This window comes from Triturus cristatus, chromosome 2_2 (assembly GCF_964204655.1).
Source record: "Triturus cristatus chromosome 2_2, aTriCri1.1, whole genome shotgun sequence".
In the NCBI taxonomy this organism is placed as follows: domain Eukaryota; kingdom Metazoa; phylum Chordata; class Amphibia; order Caudata; family Salamandridae; genus Triturus; species Triturus cristatus.
Genome location: NC_140582.1, coordinates 58,139,617 through 58,160,182, shown reverse-complemented (window position 1 = coordinate 58,160,182; position 20,566 = coordinate 58,139,617). Strand labels below are relative to the sequence as shown.

At 48.3% G+C, this 20,566-nt stretch overlaps 1 protein-coding gene across 2 annotated transcripts in view; it reads right to left on the bottom strand.

The window, feature by feature from the left end:
* Positions 1 to 20,566, bottom strand: part of NUP54 (nucleoporin 54) — a 381,989-nt gene that overhangs the window by 117,236 nt on the left and 244,187 nt on the right. For both annotated transcript variants that reach the window (XM_085640977.1, XM_085640976.1), the window contains exon 5: positions 18,254 to 18,480. In XM_085640977.1, coding sequence (XP_085497103.1) covers positions 18,254 to 18,480 — 227 coding nt within the window. The remainder of the gene's footprint in view (positions 1 to 18,253; positions 18,481 to 20,566) is intronic.

The following is a 20,566-nucleotide window of genomic DNA, read 5'->3' as shown; positions in this document are numbered from 1 at the left end:
TCAATTGTTTGGAGCTGTTGGCGGGGTCCTTCACTGTCCGTTGTTGGACCAGAGACTGGGGCCAATCATGTGTCCTTCTCAAAATGGACAATGTCTCGGCGGTCAGGTACATAAATCAGCTCGGGGGTACTCGTTCGAAGGTTCTCCTGGACCTAGCGACAAGCTTTTGGCAGTTCTGCATTGATTACCAGATTTGTGACAGCGGAGTATCTTCCCAGACGGGAGAATCATAATGCGGATTGGCACTCGCGCCACTTTTGGGATTCCAATCTTTGGAAGTTTCTGCCATGTTGAGGAACCTGTGGGGTCCTTTTTCGGTGGATCTTTTTGCCTCCAGAAAGGATCATCAGGTGGCCCGGTTCTTCAGATGGAGAACCGATCCTCTGGCGGCGGCCACGGACGCTTTCCCGCAGGATTGGACTCAGGAACAAGCTTATGCATTCCCACCATTTGCGATGATCACAAGAGCGTCGGCTCAGATCAGGCGGCAACGGCGGAGGTGGTTCTCATCACACCGATTTGGAGGTCGCAAGTTTGTGTTTCGGTTCTACTGGAACTTTCTTGGGATTTTCCATCCGACTCCCCCAGTTTCCAGACCGTCTTCTCAATCCGGATCAGGTTCCGCATCAGATGGTGCTGGACGGGTCCTTACACCTGATGGCATGGAGGATTACAGTAGTAGATGGTTGATCCCAGGCCTTTCAGCATAAACTGAAAACCTCTTGTCCAAGGCCTGGTCCGACAGCATGGTCAAGATATACCTATCAGCCTGGAGGCGATGGTGTGTGCGACTGGGATGCGATCCCGTGGGCGAAAACATAGTGCAGATCTTACATTTTCTGGCGAGCCTGGCCCAACAAGGTTTGGCCTACCAGTCGGTGAATACCTTTTGGTCCGCCATTTTGGCAGGGCACGTTCCTGTGCAAGGGGCACCGGTTGGGGAGCACCCTTTTGTTTGTCAGCTACTGAGGGGGCTCAGATTGTCTCTTCCTCGTGAACCGCGATACTCAGTTATGGGATGTGAACAAGGCTCATAACTTGTTTCTGTTCTGGCAATCCAATGAGTTTTTGTCGAGGAAAGAATAGTCTGATAAACTGGCGATGTTCCTCTGCCTGATTTCGTGTAGATGAGTATCAGATGTTGGGGCCTTGGATATTACAAGCAGGTTTTTTCCCCTACCGGTGTTTCTTTCACAATTTGTCGAAGAACCAAATGTCACACTAGAGTGATAAAGTACCCTGAATTTTCTAGGCTCCCCTAAACTGTGTGTGGTGCGCTGCTTAAAGGCATATGAGGAGATGTCTTTAGCGCTTAGATCTCCAGGGGAGAGGTAGCTTTTGATTGCCCTCCGGAAACCGAAGAAGGCAGTGTCCTCTCCAACGATTGAACATTGGGTGCGGTAGGTCATGCCGGAGGTGGGTATTAGCTTTCAGCATTTTGGAGCCCATTCTGCGAGAGGAGCGATGGCCTCTAAGGCATTCACTGTAGGGGCAAGGTTGGAGGACATAATTAACGCGGCAGATTGGCCCTCAGATTCAACCTTTAAAAGGTTCTACTTCAAACCAATTATTGATACGACACGTTTGGTGGTAAGTAAGCTTTAAACTAGCATAATCCGAAGCCTCCGGTCCTGACAGAATGAAAAAAATCCTAGCTAACGTAACGGAAAGTTTCAATTCTATGGAGGACTCAGAGGCAAGGATTATCCCACCCGGGGAGAGTTTCCGGAGTGTTCTGTCTGCTATGCTTGGCATGTTGTCATAATGTTGGGGCAGTGTGGTATGGAAATGTATTTCAATTAAAGAACAGTTTTAGGTACTTGTGATGCAAGGTCAGGATCTTTCGCTGTTGAAATGGCGATTGTTTGGATTGCAATCAATTCATCGCTGATTAGCTTCTAATTCTGATACCTTTTCTTTGGTTCCAGGAGGGGATTCGGGAAAGCAGGAAGCGTAGAGAGAGTAGAATGGCGTGACACGAGCGAAGGAAGGCCAAGACAGTGAAGAGAGGCTATATGCTGGATCCTGGGTTCTAATTGGACAATGCTATTCTCATGGTTGTGCTGGTCTTTTGTTTGTTTCTCCAATTTTCCATGAGCTCTGGGAAATGTGGTTTTGTTGTTAAATGGCTGCTATGGAATTAAAGTGAAGAAAGTAAATCATAATCCTCGCCTCAGAGTCCTTAATAGAATTGAAACTTTCCGTTATGTTAGCTAGAAAAATTCTCATTCCTCTTCCCTAGGGTGCCACCGATTACCACGGAAAAAACCTTCCAAAATCCCCCATCATCTGTGCTTTTCACTGTAATGACCAAAATCTGCCACATGTCCTCCTCCCACTCTCTTGCCGGCATTTTGCACATGCTTGTGTTCTTTCCTTGAGGCCACTATTACATTTTTATTACCCCCTTTGACAGCCTCCATCTATTTTGCCTTTGACTCTCTGCAAGAATTGTTAAACCAGAGACTTCCTTTGTCTTTACACTTGTCAGTTAGAGTGGTCTTTGAAAACGGTTCTTTAAGGGAATGAACCTTGATGCGGTTTTTGGTCAGTATTGGGATCTCAATAATATGTGGCCATCTCATGCTCCTCCAACTATTAGAATAGTACAGCGGTACTACTGGGGTGTCCTGTGCTGAAAGAGCAGCAAGGGGGATATTCATTGGGGTAAGGGAGAGGACATTATGATCACTATCATCTGTATCTTTGGACACTATATCACTCATATTCGACCATAATCGTAGTTCTAACTTTATATGATCAATATTACTTATGGACTTAGCCCTCTTGAAAGCTTACTTGGCACCATAGTCAGATATGGAAGGTCCATTGTAAGCCTGTAACCCATACAAGAGAGAGTAATGTTATTTGTAAAACCACAGAAGATAATATCATTTAAAGAAAGGGGCCATTAGCTTAGGGATATCCCTTCCTTATCCCCCATCTGTCATAATAGCATATATTGTTGTCTGAGGTTCAAACGTCTCATAGAAATCTGCTGCAATTAGAAATGGGTAACTTACATTTCCCTTTTCCAGGTATTAGTCCAGGGTATGAATAATGTGTTGATCATTATTCCCTTTAGTGTGGTGATTATATACATTAAAGAGTTTGAGAAGGAGCTTCCTATAGGAGGAAATAAGGAGCTCAAGTAGATAATGAGGTCGCATATCAAGTGGTTTAATTTTTGAGGCAAGAGAAATCTTAAACCACATACCTAGCCCCTTGGGCGGGCGCCCGTATGGAGACGCTACTGCTTCGACACAAATTTAAATACCATGGTCTATGAATGGGTGTTACTGCCCACATTTCTCGGAAAAGGCATACTTGATATTAATCAATAAAATCTCCCTAATGGGAATCCCTAAACTTAAATCTCCCTAATGGGAATCCCTAAGCTTAGATCTCAATCCCACCACATTCCACAATAGCAATCTAACTGCTATTGTGTGTCCAAAGCTGATACGTTCTTGTTTGGAATGAACTCGGGATTCTGGTAAATCCTCTGTCCCAAGTCTAAAATACTAAACCCACTAAAATTACCTCCAATACATCTAGGTTCGGGCCCTTCAAATGAACAACAGGCTTATCAGTAGGGATACTTAAATTACGCCACCTGTGCAATTATGCAACCTTCTGTGGCAAAGTTAGAGCGCAGGAGCATAATGAGAGAAGCTGTGGTTTGTAGAAACTGTGCGTTTTTTTCAAATTTATATAGCGCATAGCTGCCCCAGCAACGGGGCGTCCCAGCGCTACCCAAAGAACAAGTGTCAGGAGACCGCTCAAGTAAACAAAAAAGTTATGCTGGAAAGAGCCAGGTCTTTATGGCCTTTCGAAATGCCAAATGGTTCTGAAGTTCTCTAATGGAGATCGGAAGGGAATTCCATAGGTGGGCCGCCTGAACCTTAAAAGAGCGACCACCAGCTCTGGCTCTCTGAAATCGGGGGGTACAGACCAATCCCGAGTTGGCGGAGCGCAGAGGGCGATTTGGAACATAATGGACTAACAGATCCCCTTAAATCGGAGGGCCTTGTTGAGTCAAAATTTTATGGTTTACACACAGACTTAAACTGAATTCTTTTAGCTATTGGCAGCCAATGAAGTTTAGGCAGAAAATTAGATACCGAACATGACTTGGGGAGTGCCAACAGAGCACGTGCAGCAGCATTCTGAATTCTTTGGAGACGTAGAATGCAAGATTTATTAGCACCTAAATAAAGAGAGTTGCCATAATCTAAACTAGCTAAGATTGTAGCCTGAAGAATGGTTTGGCGGATTTTTGGTTCAAAATATCCAAGCAGAGGTTTCAACCCCCTTAAGAGTCCAAAACAGGACCCTGCCAAGGCTTTGGATTGGGTATCAAACGAAAGATCGCTATCTATCCAAAAACCTACATTCTTAACCGCTTCTTTAGGCAGTGGCGCTGGTTTGAGTCTGTCAGGCCACCAATGTTCTGACCAAAGAGCCCTATCTCTCCGTAGCACAATAATCTACGACTTGGCAGCATTAAGCTGCAAACAGTTTTCTGTCATCCAATCAGCAATTACTAACAAATCCTCTTTAAATTTAAAGAGGTTGTTTTTGCATTTTTTAGAGAAAGCAATAACTAGCTGGGTGTCATCGGCATAGGATACCAATGACAACCCTCCACTCTTTGCTACCAAAGCTAGGGGTTGGACATAGATGTTAAAAAGCGCTGGGCTCAATATCGAGCCCTGTGGGACTCCATGCTTAATGGCATACACCTGCGAATGGTAGGGGGTACAACAACTTGGAAGGTTCTATCTTCCAAAAAAGAACGAAACCAGGCCAAGGCCGGCACCCTAACCCCAATATCCTGCAGCCTACACAAAAGGATGTCATGGAAAACAGTGTCCAAAGCGGCATTTAAATCCAAAAGAATTAAGGCCGCAGAATTCCCGACATCTAGGCTGCTACGGATATCTTCGGTCACAGCCAACAGCGCTGACTCAGTGCTGTGGTGGGGACGGAAACCATTTTGTGAGGGGTCAAGGATTTTGTTATGCTCGACAAATTCAGCCAAGACTGTGTTTACATAGGATTCTGTAGCCTTCGCTAAGAAAGGAAGCTGGAAAATCGGGCGAAAATTGCCTGGGTCCGAGGACTTGAAGGAAGGCTTCTTTAAGAGAGGTATGACTTTTGCATGTTTCCATGTTGCAGGCAATAATGCAGAAGACAATGATAAATTGATCAAATCCCTAACCACTGGTAAAATGGAATTATGAAGTTGGTCTGGAATCAAAGGATCGGCTGGAGAGCCTGATTTGATTTTAAGACAGAGATTCAGGCTCAGAGAGTGAAAGTGAGGGGAAGGAACACAACGTTGGTCCAGAGAGGATTATCCTATTCTTGAGCTCATCGATTCGATCAATGTTGACAATAACTGAGGGGGGACTAACAGTTGAAAGGTTGTTGTAAATTGTCTCCACCTTACGCACAAAATACCCTGCAAGTTCGTCACACTGAGTATTGGAGGAGACTGGTGGATCAGCTTTCACATTAGAATGTTGCATCTTTTTAAGAAGGGAGAAGATCATTTTGGGAGTGTTATTGCTCTCCACAATTTTTGCAGCAATGTATTCAGCTCTAGCTTTCCGGATCAACCTATGGTACGTCTTAATTGAATCACGGTATTTATTTTTTGCTTCCATGTCATAGGCCCGCCTTTCACACTTTATTTCACATAATTATATGTAATTTTTCGGAAAGTTCACACTAAATCTAATGGAAAGAGTATAGACACAGGGGAGTGGAAATTTAGCTATATAAAAATAAATCTACTCACCTACCAGATAACATACTACAGACAGCACTCTGAGAAACAATCCACTTGTCCTAAATAACATTATGGCAATACTGTTGTTATATCAGAGATCTCAGAATACCAGGCTACAATTTAGGTAGGGATCATATTATGCCTGTCTAATGAGGCCACTTTCTGATTAGATCAGACTCAGAATATGAAAGTGCTCCATTTATGGCAGATTTCTAAAGAGGCTCTGTTTAGGTAAGAACTCAGTTTAGGCCAAAGTTTGATCATGGGAGGGTTCTTTTTCTGTTTTTTTAACTGTACTTACTTTACTAAATCAGCCTCCACACTGGTAAAATAAGTCATCACAACACTATTTATTTTCGGAGTTACAATGTTCCTTCAGCCAACAATTGAAACTTGATGTCTCCCTCTTCCCCTCCCTACACCCGCCTTCATTAACTAGTCTGACTGTTGTGTACTCTTTGGCAATCCCCTTCATCGCACAGTGCTCCCTTTTTGCCACATTTGTGAGCAATACTATGGCAGGACCGGAGGCTTTGGATTATGCCTTCTTTCTCCGCTTTATTTTTTACAGCAGTGATATAAAACACCAAAAAAAGGAATATGCTACTTACCAGTATGCATCTGTTCTTGGCATGTAGAGCTGCAGAGTCACACACTGAGGATAAGATCGCCATCTGGTGTTGGGCTCGGATGATTGCAGGTTGTTGTTGTCTTCGGAAGAAGCCTTTGGTCACGAGGTTGGTGACTCCTCCCCTGGACAACAGTGCGCATGGGCATCCACTCCATCGTCAGATTGTTTTTCGCCATGATGGGAAAAGATGGAGTGTATAGAAATGAAAGAAAGGATGTCCATGTGTAATGTCTAAGTAAGACGGATGCTGGAACAGATACAGGTCCCGGGGAGGCGGGCGGGCGTGTGTGACTCTGCAGCTCTACATGCCAAGAACAGATGCATACTGGTAAGTAGCATATTCCGTTCGAGGCATATGAGCTGCAGATCACACACTGAGGATAGATTATACAGCAGTGCTTCCCCTTAGCGGTGGTCGCCTGTATCCGTTGCAGCAGCTTGAAATAAAGTTTTTAGGACAGCCTGGCCCACGGAGGCCTGTTGTTTGGCCTGCACATCAACACAATAGTGTTTAGTGAAGGTATGCGTGGTAGACCACGTGGCTGCCTTGCAAATGTCTTCTAAGGGAATGTTACCTAAGAAGGCCATAGAAGCCCCTATTTTACGGGTGGAGTGCGCCCTTGGGGGAACTGTAAGTGTACGTTTAGCCTTGAGGTAGCATATTTGGATGCATTTAACTATCCACCGGGCTTTACCTGATTTGGAGATTGGGTTGCCTTTATGTGGTGGTGCGAAAGCAACAAAGAGTTGTTTTGTCTTTCGAAAGGGTTTTGTCCTGTCGATGTAATAAAGCAAAGCTCTTTTGACATCTAAGGTATGTAGGGCCCTTTCAGCTACGGAGTCTGGGTTTGGGAAAAAGACCGGTAGCTCTACTGATTGGTTAAGGTGGAAAGGGGAAATCACTTTTGGAAGAAATTTAGGGTTTGTCCTAAGAACCACTTTGTTACGGTGTAGTTGTAAGAAAGGTTCCTCTAGTGTAAGGGCTTGTATTTCACTTACTCTGCGTAGGGAAGTGATTGCGATAAGGAAAGCTACCTTCCATGTTAGGAATTGTAATTCACATTTGTGCATAGGTTCAAATGGGGGACCCATGAGTCTTGTTAGAACCACATTGAGATTCCACACTGGTGCAGGTGGCAATCTTGGGGGAAGGATTCTTTTGAGACCTTCCATAAACGCTTTGATGGCAGGTACCTTAAAAAGGGACAGGTGTTGCCTATTTTGCAAGTAGGCTGCCAAGGCTGCTAGGTGTAAACGTATAGAGGAATACGCTAGATTGCATCTTTGCAAGTGTAGTAGATAGCAAATGATGTTTTGGATGGAAGCGTCCAATGGATGTATGTCATTATTAGCGCAGTAGATGGCAAATCGTTTCCATTTAGCGGCATAACACGCTCTAGTAGTAGGGCGTCTGGCTTCCTTTATGATATTCATACAGTCTGGAGGGAGATTGAGGTAACCGAACTCTAAGACCTCAGGAGCCAGATCGCTAGGTTCAGTGTTTGAGGATCTGGGTGTCTGATTTCTCCATGGTTCTGGGTTAATAGATCCGGGGAGAGGCGTAGCCTTTGATGTGGAACTAAGGATAGTTCTAGAAGCGTGGTGAACCACGGTTGACGTGCCCAAGTGGGAGCCACTAGTATTAGTGTTAGTGACTGTTGTTTCAGTGTGCGTACCACAAATGGAACTAGTGGGAGAGGCGGAAAGGCGTACGCAAATCTGCCTGACCAGTTCATCCATAGGGCATTGCCCTTGGACTGTGGGTGTGGAAACCTGGCGGCGAAGGTTGGGCATTTTGTGTTTTCGGGAGTGGCGAACAGGTCTATGTCTGGTTGTCCCCACTTTTGGAAGAAGGGGAGTAGAACCTTGGGGTGTAGTTCCCATTCGTGGATCTGCTGTGTGTGGCGACTTAGGAGGTCGGCCACTTGATTGTGGATCCCTGGGAGATGTTCTGCTAACAGATAGATGTTTTGGGGAATTGCCCATCTCCAGATTTGCTGTGCCAGTTGGGACAGTTGGGGAGAGTGTGTCCCTCCCTGTTTCTGTATGTAATACATTGTCGTCATGTTGTCTGTGCGTATGAGGACAGTTTTGTTCTTTAGGTGAACTTGAAAGGATTTTAGTGCTAGGAACACTGCTAAGAGTTCCAGGTGGTTGATGTGGAGCAGTTTTTGTTGACTGGTCCATCTGCCCTGAGTGGTATGGTGAAGGAGGTGGGCTCCCCACCCCGTGAGAGATGCGTCGGTAGTTAGCACAACTTGTGGAAGAGGCTCTAAGAACGGTCGCCCTTTGGACAGGTTGATGGTGTTCCACCATTTGAGTGAGCGAAGTGAGCGACTGTCCACCAACACCAGATCGGTAAGTTGTCCGTGAGCTTGGTTCCACTGTTGTGCTAAACATTCCTGTAAGGGACGCATTTGAAGTCGTGCGTGTGGGACTATGGAGATGCATGACGCCATCATGCCTAGGAGTTGCATGAACACTCTTGCTGGAAGAGATGGATGAGTTTGAAACTGAGAGATGAGATTTTGTATACTGGCTATCCTGGCAGTGCTGGGATAAGCAATGGCCTTGGATGTATCTATGGTTGCTCCTAGATACTGATGTAAGTGGGAGGGTTGTAGGTGGGATTTGGGGTAGTTGATAGTGAATCCCAAATCGTGGAGAGTTTGAATCGTGCGATGAGTGTGGAGAACGCATTTTTGGTATGCATTGGCTTATATGAGCCAATCGTCCAGATAGGGGAAGACATGGATCTGTTGTCTTCTGAGATGCGCTGCCACGACTGCTAAGCACTTGGTGAACACTCTGGGTGCTGTTGTTACTCCGAATGGGAGAACTGTAAATTGATAGTGTTGCCCATCTACCACAAATCGTAGATATTTTCTGTGAGCGGGATGCATAGGGATGTGAAAGTATGCGTCCTTGAGGTCTAATGTGGCAAGGAAGTCTCCCTGTTGTAGGAGTGGGAGGACTTGTTGGAGAGTGGTCATATGAAAATGATCCGAATGTATATACTGGTTTAGTAGTCTGAGGTCCAGTATGGGCCTTAGTGTTTTGTCCTTCTTGGGAATGAGGAAGTATAGAGAATATACCCCTTTTCCCTGATGTTGAAGGGGGACTGGTTCTATCGCATGTTTTTGTAACAGGGATTGAACTTCTTGTTTGAGGAGAGAGAGATGATGTGAGGACATTGGGCGTTGTTTGGGTGGTATGTTTGGGGGGAATTGTATGAGTTCGAGGCAGTAGCCAGACTGGATAATTTGTCTTACCCATCTGTCTGTGGTGATGGAAGTCCAGACAGGTAGGAATTGTTGGAGTCGCCCCCCGACCGGAGTGGAATGGTCCGGGGGGAGTGGTGGCAAGTCACTGTTTGGTGGCTGGGGAGGTGCGGGTGTTGTTGTTATTGCCCCGCCCTCGGCCTTTGTTATTGTTTCCCCTATAACCTCCCCGGAAATAACCTCTGTTAGGGGATGTTTGTCCAGAATTTTTAAAGGTGGACGTGGTCTCAGTTGATGTGTTTTTGGAGCCTCCTCTATAAAAGGAGCGACGAAAGGAACCCCGGTTTTGAGGAGACTGCAGTGCTCCCATAGACTTGGCAGTTTCATTATCCTTCTTCATTTTTTCCAATGCAGTATCTACTGCAGGGCCAAATAACTGCTCTTGGTTGAAAGGTTGAGCCAGAATTGCGGTTTGAACCTCCGGTTTAAAAACCGGAAATACGGAGCCAGGCATGTCGTCTGAGTAAGACGCTAGTATTGACCGCCCTAGAAGCGGTGTCTGCTGCATCTAAGGCGCATTTAATGGAGGCATTAGATATTAATTTGCCTTCTTGAATGAGGTCAGTGGCCTGGGACTTAAAGGGTTCAGGCAGATGTTGCATAAGGTCCTCAAGTTGGTCATAATGTGCCCTGTCATACCGAGCTAACAGGGCCTGGGTATTGGCAATACGCCAGTGGTTCGCCGCCTGTGCGGCGACTCGTTTGCCTGAGGCCTCTAAAAGCTTAGACTCCTTGTCTGGGGGGGGCGTTTCTCCAGTTGTCTGTGAGTTAACGCGCTTCCTGGCATTTGATACGACCAAGGAGTCTAAAGGGAGCTGGGCTTTAATGTATGCAGGGTCCTGCGGGGCTGGTCGGTACTTTTTTTCGATGCGGGGGTTGAGAACCCTCGCTCGAACAGGGTCTTTAAAGACGTCAGTGGCATGCTTTATAACCCCTTTAATCATGGGAAGTATATGAACAGTTTTTTGTGACTGCTCAAAGGTATCGAGGAGAAAATCCTCCTCAAGGGGGTCCGTGTGCATAGTGACACCATGGAACGTTGCTGCCCTATTTATTAGTTGGCCAAACCCTAGGTGGTCATCAGGAGGGGAGGGCTTGGAGGGGTAGGTAGTGGGGTCAGGCATGTCAGGCATTGGATAAGACCAGTCATCTACCGGTGCTGTGTCTGGAAAGGTAAACGGGTCGGTTGGATCAACAGGATCATTAAATAAATCAGGGTCCGCCCCTCCCCCTAAGTCATCATTATCATCCTGTGGAGGAGGTGAATGATAGGGAGGTGGTAAAGGTAAAGGTAAAGGAGAAGCAGGAGGAGGAGGGGGGGACGGGTTAGAAGGTAAAACAGGAGAAGAAGGACGAAGTGGTGAAGTGGCACAGTCCTTTTTCCGTATGGGAGCTGGGGGAGGTGTAGTGTCCAGCTTCCGTTTTTTATATGGGATGGCAGTCACATGTCCAGTGTTAGGATTGATGTAGATCCGCTTTTGAGTAGGATCTGGTCGAAAAAGTTCATCTGGCTCCGAAGGTGGTGGCGGCGACGCCCGCTTCGGGTCTTTATGAGCTGTTTTTGGTGTGGACGTAGTTTTCGGTGCCGATGATGTTTTCGGTGCCGAAGAATGTTTCAGTTCCGATGGATTTTTCGGAGTCGATGGAGTTTTCGGTGCCGATGTATGTTTCGGTGCCGATGTATGTTTCGGTGCCGAGAGACTTTTAGGCATCGATGTCGAAGAACGTTTCGGCGCCGGTGGAGACTTCGGTGCCGAGGAACGTTTCAGTGCCGAAGGAGATTTCGGTCTCGAAGCCTGTTTCGGTGCCAATAGTGGGTTTTTCGGTGCCGAGGGTGTTAAAGGCACAATCACATGAGGTTTGCTCGAGCCCGAGCCACCTACAGGCTTAGATGGCGGGGCTTCTGAAGAGGATTTCCGGTCGCGACTGGGCCCAGCTGGCGGAGTCTTGACCACTGTCTTTTTGGATGGGGCAGGGGCAGGGGCAGGGGGGGTGGTACTCACACGCTGCCCTGGAGTGATGAGGTCATCGGAATCGTCGGCCTCGGACACGATCGAGATCTTCGGTGTCGTCTTCGGGAACATCTTGAGCAAAGATGTCCTCCGGTTCTGGAGCTGGTTTGGCCATAATATGGCGTCGAGCTCTTCGGTCCCGGAGGGTCTTCTTCGAACGGAAAGCGGTACAAGCTGGACAGGTGGACTCGTTGTGTTCCGGCGACAGGCAGAGGTTACAAACCTCGTGGTGGTCACTGTGGGGGAACTTCGCTCCACACTGGGGGCATTTTTTGAAGGGTGTCCTGTCCATCAGCCGCTTCCGGAACCGGTCCGAGTTGATTTCGAGTCGATGGAATGAAGATTAAAGAGTTAAATTGATTGCTAGAAGTTTTCTGCTGGAGCGGAAAAAAGTTCATCCGAACCCAATGGCGGAAAAAAACAATCTGACGATGGAGTGGATGCCCATGCGCACTGTTGTCCAGGGGAGGAGTCACCAACCTCGTGACCAAAGGCTTCTTCCGAAGACAACAACAACCTGCAATCATCCGAGCCCAACACCAGATGGCGATCTTATCCTCAGTGTGTGATCTGCAGCTCATATGCCTCGAACCTACATTTCCCATGAACACTTGGGAAAAGAGAGAGTCTCTCAACAGGGGTCCTTCCTCTCTGCCCGCACTCCAGCCAGCCCTGCCATAGTGCTTCCACAGTGTTTCCCCATCCTCTATCTTCGCTGCTCAGCAGCAAATTAAGTTGATTTTTCTTTCATCTCCTGGGTTTGGGGAGTGTTTGAGGACATTTCTGCTTGGCGCGCGACTGCAGCTTGCGGCACGGGTTATTTTCTGTCTTCCACAGATTTCCTGATGATCGCGGGACGCTGCGGGCGTACCCAACGCAATTCTGTCCCGAATTTGGTGCGGTGCGGTGTGGTCCAACCGCCAGGGGGCATACTTTTCTCTCGGTGGGCAGCTTGAGTTTTGAAGCTCGAAATCGGAGTTTTCTGACTGGCGCTGCTCGCTCAGGGTTACCGGTTCCTTGCCACCCGATCTTACGCCCATGGGGGTCCGTATTTTCCCCGATTTTTACACTGAACGCCCTCCGAGGTCTGTACTGTTTATCCCCTGAACACCCTGCAGGGTCGCAATTTGCACCGAAGGCTGTGGTGCTGAGGGACACTGTCCCGGGTGGCTTGCCCTGTGATAAGGAGGGGCTGGTGTGTCCCTAGGGCTCTGCCCGCCCATTGTGCACCTTTGGCCACCCACATTCGCCTGGGCTCCATCCCAGCTGTAAATTTGTGCCTAGTCAGGGCTCTATATTGTGCTACTGCACGCACGCTGCCTGGCGCTTCCTAGTCCCTGCGGAACCTACTGTACCTCAGCATGCAGGGGGAGCACGACCAATACCAGGAGGCGGACCCATTAAACTACCTGCCCTGGGATGACTATTTCTACCAGGCAGTGGATGACTATCTACAGGGCTGTAGATCAGGCCATGGGGCCCTTGGAACAACGTCTGTCAGCGCGCCTAGAAGATGCCTGTCCAAAATTGGCGGCCCTTATACCGACTACACCTGCTCCAACCCCGGTACCTACTTCCTCCCCCCCCCCTAGCAAAAGCCTTGCATTGAGGGGGTTGATGCGGATGCGTTTGAAGAGCGCATTTGTGGCTCAAGCGCCTTCTCAACCCAACCCGCCTCCTCCTTCACCACGGCCAGTAATCCCGGACCCCCTTGATGACAGGGACACCTCAGATACAGATAAGGAAGCATGCTCCTCTAGGTCCTGGGCCCCGACCCACGTTCCAGCAGGGCCTTCAGACATGCTAGACCCGGACGATATCATTCATCCGAGGTCTTCGGACTGTGTTCCCGGAGATAAGGTGGCCCAGTATGTGGCGGCGTGTCTACGTAAGCCCATGGATAAGGACGCCCACAGCCGCCTTCGGGCGGAGTGTCCCCGCCCTAGTCTGGAAGGGAAGGTCGCCCTCACACCTGAAATAGACCAGAAGATAGCGACATTTCTAGTGAAATTTGTGAGGGGCCCGAAAAAGGGTAGTGACCATTCCTGGCGCTCCTGTCAGGACAAGCTGCTCGATGCAGTAGGGCCTGTCACAAAGATCTTGGAGATGGCCGAGGAGTCCAAGGTGTCAGGGGACATAATATCCCCGGAGGTTCTCTCCAATTGGGCACAGCGCGCGATAGTCTTCATAGGGAATGCGAACTGCGCACTTTCCCCGGAGAGAAGAAGGCCCCTCCTGATAAAGGTGGATCCCAAGTGGGGGACCTCGCCTCTTCGGAGGCTGGAGCAGTGGCCCGGGGGGGTTGTTTGGCGACCCCTTTGTCAAGGAGCTGGGGAAGTTTGTCGCGACTTTCACCTCCCTTGACAGGGCGCAAACCAACATTCGAAAGGTATTCACCCCTCGGGTTTTCGACAGGGCCGACCGGGGGGGCGAGGCTCTGGCCGTGGTCAGGTACAGGACAACGCCCGGTTTAATAACTTTTACCCAACGAGAAGCCAGAGGTGCCGTGGCCACGAGAGAGGACAACAGCAAGGTGCTGCAAGAGGTGAGTGTGCTGCCTTCAGCCAGCTTGCAGGTGGGGGGGGGGCGCTTGGCGCAGTTCTTCCCAGCATGAGTTTCCCTCACCAGCAATGCGTGGGTGCTGCAGACGATCCAGGTCTTCCATCTGGAGTTTCATGGCCGTCCTTGTCAGCTTTATCGCCCCCGTCCCATTTCCTTTTCGCAGCGCGACACAGACTTGGTGCGCGAGGAGGTTTGTGCCCTCCTCCAAAAAGTGGCGATTTGTCGTTCAGCAGAGCATCCAAGGGGTTTTGTCAGCAATCTCTTCTTGGTCAACGGCGGCAGGCACCTGGTTATCAATTTGAAGGAGTTCAACGAGTGACTGGTGTACCGCCACTTCAAGATGGAGGGCATTCACCTACTCCGGGACGTCTTGAGACCGAGCGATTGGATGGTCAGGCTAGACCTGAAGGATGCGTACCCGACTATGCCTATATTTCCCCCTCATCTGCGTTTTTTGCAGTTCAGGTGGGAAGGTCAGGTTCAGGAATTCGTCACACTCCCTTTCGGTCTATCTTACGCTCCATGGTGCTTCACGAAGGTCCTTCGACCGGTAGTGGAGTCCCTCAGGGCGAGGAGTGAGAATGATTGTCTACTTGGACAACATGTTTTTGGACCAGTGTCCCCGGAGGTTGTCCGCCCAATTACAGACCGCAGTCAACCTCCTTCAAGGAATGGGATTCGTTATCAACGAAAGGAAGTCCCTGCTGCTCCCAGTCCAATGCGCAACCTCGATTCAGTGACGTCCACTCGGAGTCTTCCCGCCAGGAAAATGGTGAAGATCAAGCACGAGCTACGTCAGACTTTGGCGAAGAGTCAGATTTCTTTGCGCCAGTTGGCACGCCTGGTGGGGCTACTCGCTTCCTCCATTCAGGCTATTTTTCTCGGACCATTGCATTATCGGGCCATGCAACGCCTAAAGGCTATCACCTCAGACAGGGGCTGACGTACTCTCAACTGATTCCCCTATCAGACGAAGTGCAAGATGAAATGAGGTGGTGGCTCACGCACATGGAGGCCTGGAACGGCCGTGCGATTTTCGGTTCCGCCCCAGACATTATTATGGAGTCAGACGCCAGTCGCTCAGGGTGGGGTGCCCGATGCGGAGAATTTTCCACAGGTGGCACCTGGTCCACTCACGAGCAATCGTTACACATCAACTGCTTGGAGATACTGGCGGGCTCCTTCGCAGTGCAGTGCTGGACAAAGGACAGAGTGCAGTTGTGTGTCCTCCTCAGGATGGACAACGTCTCGGCAGTCCGTTACATCAACCACCTCGGTGGGACCAGATCCAAGATGTTGGTGAACCTGGCCAAGGATTTCTGGCACTTTTGCCTCGACAACCAGATTTCGGTAACGGCAGAGTACCTGCCGGGACGGGAAAACGAGGTGGCTGATTGGCATTCCCGTCATCTTCTGGATGCCAGTATGTGGAAACTGGACCCCCAAGTCTTTGCCCACCTGTCGGGGGCATGGGGCCCATTCTCGATGGACCGGTTTGCGTCGAGACGTGATCATCAGTTACCGAGGTTTTTCAGTTGGCGGCCGGATCCTCAGGATCGGCAGGGGGAGCAGGGCTATGCCTTTCCCCCATTCTCTATCACGCGAGTATCTGCGCTCCTGCGTCGCCAACTAGCGGAGGTGGTGTTGATCACTCCACTGTGGAGGTCTCAAGTTTGGTTTCCGGTTCTACTGGAACTTTCCTGGGATTTTTCCAATCCAACTCCCCCACTCTCCTCACATTCTTCTCAACCCGGACCTCGTTGGATGCTCCCAGGCCTTTCTGGAAAGGCTGAGGACTAGCTCTCCAAGGCATGGGCAGATAGCACAACAAAAAGATAACGATCAGCCTAGCACTGATGGCGTCGTTGGTGTTTGCGACGGAGTGTCGATCACGTGGGGGCGGATGTAGTCCATATCCTTAAGTTTTTGGCGGGTTTGGCAGAGGATGGGTTGGCCTATCGGTCAATTAATACCTTCCGGTCCGCGATCTCGGCGGGACATGTTGTGGTGCAGGGCTCCAGCATCGGCGAACACCCCTTGGTGTGCAGCTCCTTAGGGGGATTCGTCTCTCGCTTCCCCGGGAGCCGCGGTATTCTGTCCTCTGGGACGTGAACAGAGTCCTGAACCGGTTTCTCTCTTGGCAACCGAATAGGTTTCTCTCCCGTAAAGCGGTGACGGCCAAGCTGGCAATGTTGTTGTGTTTAGTTTCTTGCAGGCGAGTCTCGGACGTCAGAGTCTTGGACATTTCTGCCAGAGTTTTTTCCCCTGGGGGGGTATCCTTCACAGTGAGAAGGACGAAGTCTAACACGAGGGTAATTTGGTACCGAGCTTTTCCTGACTCCCCAAAGCGGTGTATGGTTCAGTGCCTCCGTGCATACGAAGAAATAACTGATGAATTTCGCCCTCCGGGCAAAAGACAACTGCTCATTGCACTACGCAAGCCGTACAGGGCGGTTTCATCCCCGACCATTGCCAGATGGGTGCGTTGGGTAATGCAGGAGGCGGGGATCGATACGAAACAGTTTGGTGCTCATTCGGCGAGAGGTGCGATGGCATCTAAAGCTTTTGCCCTAGGGGTGCGGTTGGAGGATCTGATACGTGCGGCAGATTGGTCCTCATATTCCACCTTTAAGGAGGTTCTATTTCAAGCCGGTGCTGGAGGTGGCAAGGCTAGCTGTCGACAAGCTTTGAACTGGCATAATCCGAAGCTTCCGGTCCTGCCATAGAATGGAAATTTGCCTAGCCTAGGTGCTGGTAAGTTCCAATTCAATTAAGGACTCGGAGGCGAGGATTATCTCCCCCAATGACTTCAGTGAAGTGGACCCTCCCTGTATTGGTGTAAGTAATCCATTCATGGGGCTTATGTATATTTATGAGTTGGTATCTAGTGTTTACAGTTGATGTTACCTTGTGCTAGGTGGCACTGATTTCCGGCTCAGCCTCGGACACTGCCTCTTTTTGCAGGAAATGATGGTTCCAAACAAGACGCGTGAACATCCGACTGGAAGAAAGAGGATGGGGAAATACAGTGGAAGGACTATGGCAGGGCTGGCTGGAGTGCGGACAGAGAGGAAGGTCTCCCATTGAGAGACTCTCGTTCTTTTCCCAAGTGTTCATGGGAAATGTAGTTTTTTAATGTTTTATATCGCTGCTGTAAAAAAAATAAAGCGGAGAAAGAAGGCATAATCCTCGCCTCCGAGTCCTTAATAGAATTGGAACTTACCAGCACCTAGGCTAGGCAAATTTCCATTATCAAGTTCAGTGCTTGTAACAGTACTCTGCTCTTTTATGTTGCTGGCCAGATTCAGTCTCCAGAAGTGGGAATGGAGGCAAATGTGGAATGTAGCAGAGGTGGCAGAATGGCATGCTAAAGAGAGTGGCCTGTTGAGTTGACAATAGAGTTGCAAATTTTGGACTTGAAGTTGACGAGGGCTTCAGAATGTAATGGAGTGGCACATTTACTGCATTTCTGGGCACTGGTGAGCAAGAAAATATTTAGCCATCTTCTCAATACTTCTACAAGACTATGGAAGACCACTCACTGCAGAAAGCAATCTGACCTCACCCAAGGACTGAATAACTTGGACGAGATATCGCATCCCAGTGATCCCGCACTTCGGTTTAATTTCTTCCATTTCACGAGATATACCCTAAAATCAGTATCATCTATAGATTTAGGGAGAGCTATTAAATAAATCTTCAGAGTGGTGAGATGATCAGAGTGGTGGACTGCTCTGTGATGAGCATACATAGTTTTGAAGTTCATTTTGCACTTATAGGCAATAGACAAGAAGCAGCAGTCAGCGTTGTTGTGGTATGGTGGTGTGTTTGTTTGGGAACTGCTGAACCAAATTTTGCTGTTGTAGAGGAACAAAAAGTAAAAACGTGGAATGGAAAGTGATAATTAAACAGACAGGAGAGGTGAGAACTCTTTTCAGCAACCTAGATATAATTAAGATAGTTATCATACCTTAAACCTACAAAATGGATTTTCCTGCGTGAAGTCCACTGGTGGGATGTTGTTGTTGAAGTATCCCTTGCCTGTCCCCCAGAAGGCCTGAAGCTGGTTCCATTTTGCTAGAATGGCATCTCTCTCATCTCCCAATAAAGTGGGTGCCGATAGAGCACTAGCTGTGTTTATGAGCTGATTGGATTGGGCAGGATTACCACCCAGCTGATTGAATAAAGTACCTAAACCTGAATGAAACATAAAACGGGGTTAAAATAAGAACATAAACCTGATTCCTTGAAAAGGTTTAATAACTCTGCTGAAGACGCAAAGTTCCCATGTGGTAAATGGAATGAACAATCAAGCAGCTGGTGTGTCCTTCCCCATAAGGTGTTAACTCTGCATTACAATTCAGTAAATGATCCATGTGATATAAAATCATGCACCTTGCTGTATTCTTAAACACAGTCTCTCCAACTATCCAATTTGAAATTGTACACATTTTTAAGATTCATTGAAATCTGAATGGCAATTTACACATGTAATATAAAAACCATACGCCCCAAGCTCCCCGCTTCTAACAAACTGTTTCTCAAGTTCTCAACTCTGCCCAACTAGGCTCCGTCTTCCTGCTTGCGGTCACACATCCCCCACCTCAATTACAAGTTTAGAAAATGTCTTTGCTCCAATGCACCAGTACATCATGCAAACTGCATTCTGGGTCAGTGCCTGCAGCTTTCATCTACTCCAAAAATTCAAAACATATGAACATGCATCTAAGCCATTTTACTCACCTTCAAGCCAGCTTTCACTGCACACAAAACTGGAGATCTACCCGACTCATGCAGTCATTTGAATCTTCAACCAATTGATACTTTCCAGTAGCCAGATTGCACAACTCCCTTTGCCCATAAAGCTTCGCCAATTAGCAATCTTTCACAAAAATCCATAAGAGAATTATTTTTTTAATTCATTTTTTAAATACTGCTGACCTACTTCTTGCCAAAATGAGCATGTATTGAAGTCAGCCTTTACCCAAATGAATTCCACAACACTCCTTTTAACATTGATCTACCAAATGGGTGGTAGCACCCTGCACCTTAAGTGGCTCACTCCTACCTGTCAGACCAATATGTTTCCGCAGCAGCTACATATCAAATGACCTACCCATTAGTGTTTTAGTTGCTCTGTTTATTGCACAACATTGACCAATTAGGTGAAACTCGACTCAAACAGGCGATCCACAGCAATTTTATGAAAATGAGCTTTGTTTGAGTTGTATTTTAAGGCCAAGATTTTCGCAAAAAGTTAAGTACTTTTTCAGGAAAAATACGCTTCCCTTTCAAAAGTCGACACAGTGCAATTTTCAAAGAGTTCAATGTTTTCCTACTGAAGAAAAAAATAATGCAGTTATACAGGTAAGTAGCCAACTTATAGTTCCAGTCTTCGGGAACAAAGGTCAGTAAGGGGCAAGGGTCAGGTGAGTACCAAAACTGCACCATCAATATCACAGGGGTGCCGGGTGCAGAGGTCAAAATCGGAGTTCAGCCCAATGAGTTTCAATGGAGACTGGGGGTGCTCAAAGCCACACCGTTTGCAGGAAGGTAAATCGGACGAAGGGGCCAAGCATTGAGGGTTAGTGCAAGTACAGGTAGGGCCACAAAGCAGCACCAACATACACCACCAGCGGCACGGTGCAGCCGGGTGCAGGGTGCAAATTCAGCGTTGGACGCCCAATACTTTTCAATGCAGAACTTCCTTTGGACAAAGGCAGGCGTCGCACTGGAGGTTGCAGGAGGGAGACCAACCACAGCAGAGGTAAGCAGATATGTAGAGGGTCGTAGGGGCACAGTCGATTCAGCTCACCAAGGCTCAGGGACTTCAAGTGCAGGGGTGCCTTTAGATGTCAGAGTCTTCTTACCAAAGCCGGTCACGGTAAGGGGGAGCCTCTGGATTCAGGCTGCAGGTGGAGTCCAGGAGGGGTCAGCCAATGCTGAACTTGAGGTCAGGATCGCTTGCGAACCTGTTCTAGATCGATGGGCCACCTGAACATGGGCAGAAGCTCTGACCCCAGGGGTCCAGAAAAATGTCTGCTGGTGTCAGGCCGCCCACAGCCAGTCTGTGACCACACAAGGGTTGGTAGTTTTTCAGGGGGCACCTCTGAGATACCTCTGGGTACATAGTGCGATAAATCCCACACTGGCATCAGTGTGGGTTTATTGAGTAGTTGGGTACCAACCACTTCTGTGTTCAGTAAAGCCATCATGGTGCTGTGGAACTCAAGTTGTCGAGTTTCCAGCCCATATACTCTCTATGGCTTCCCTGGCACTTACA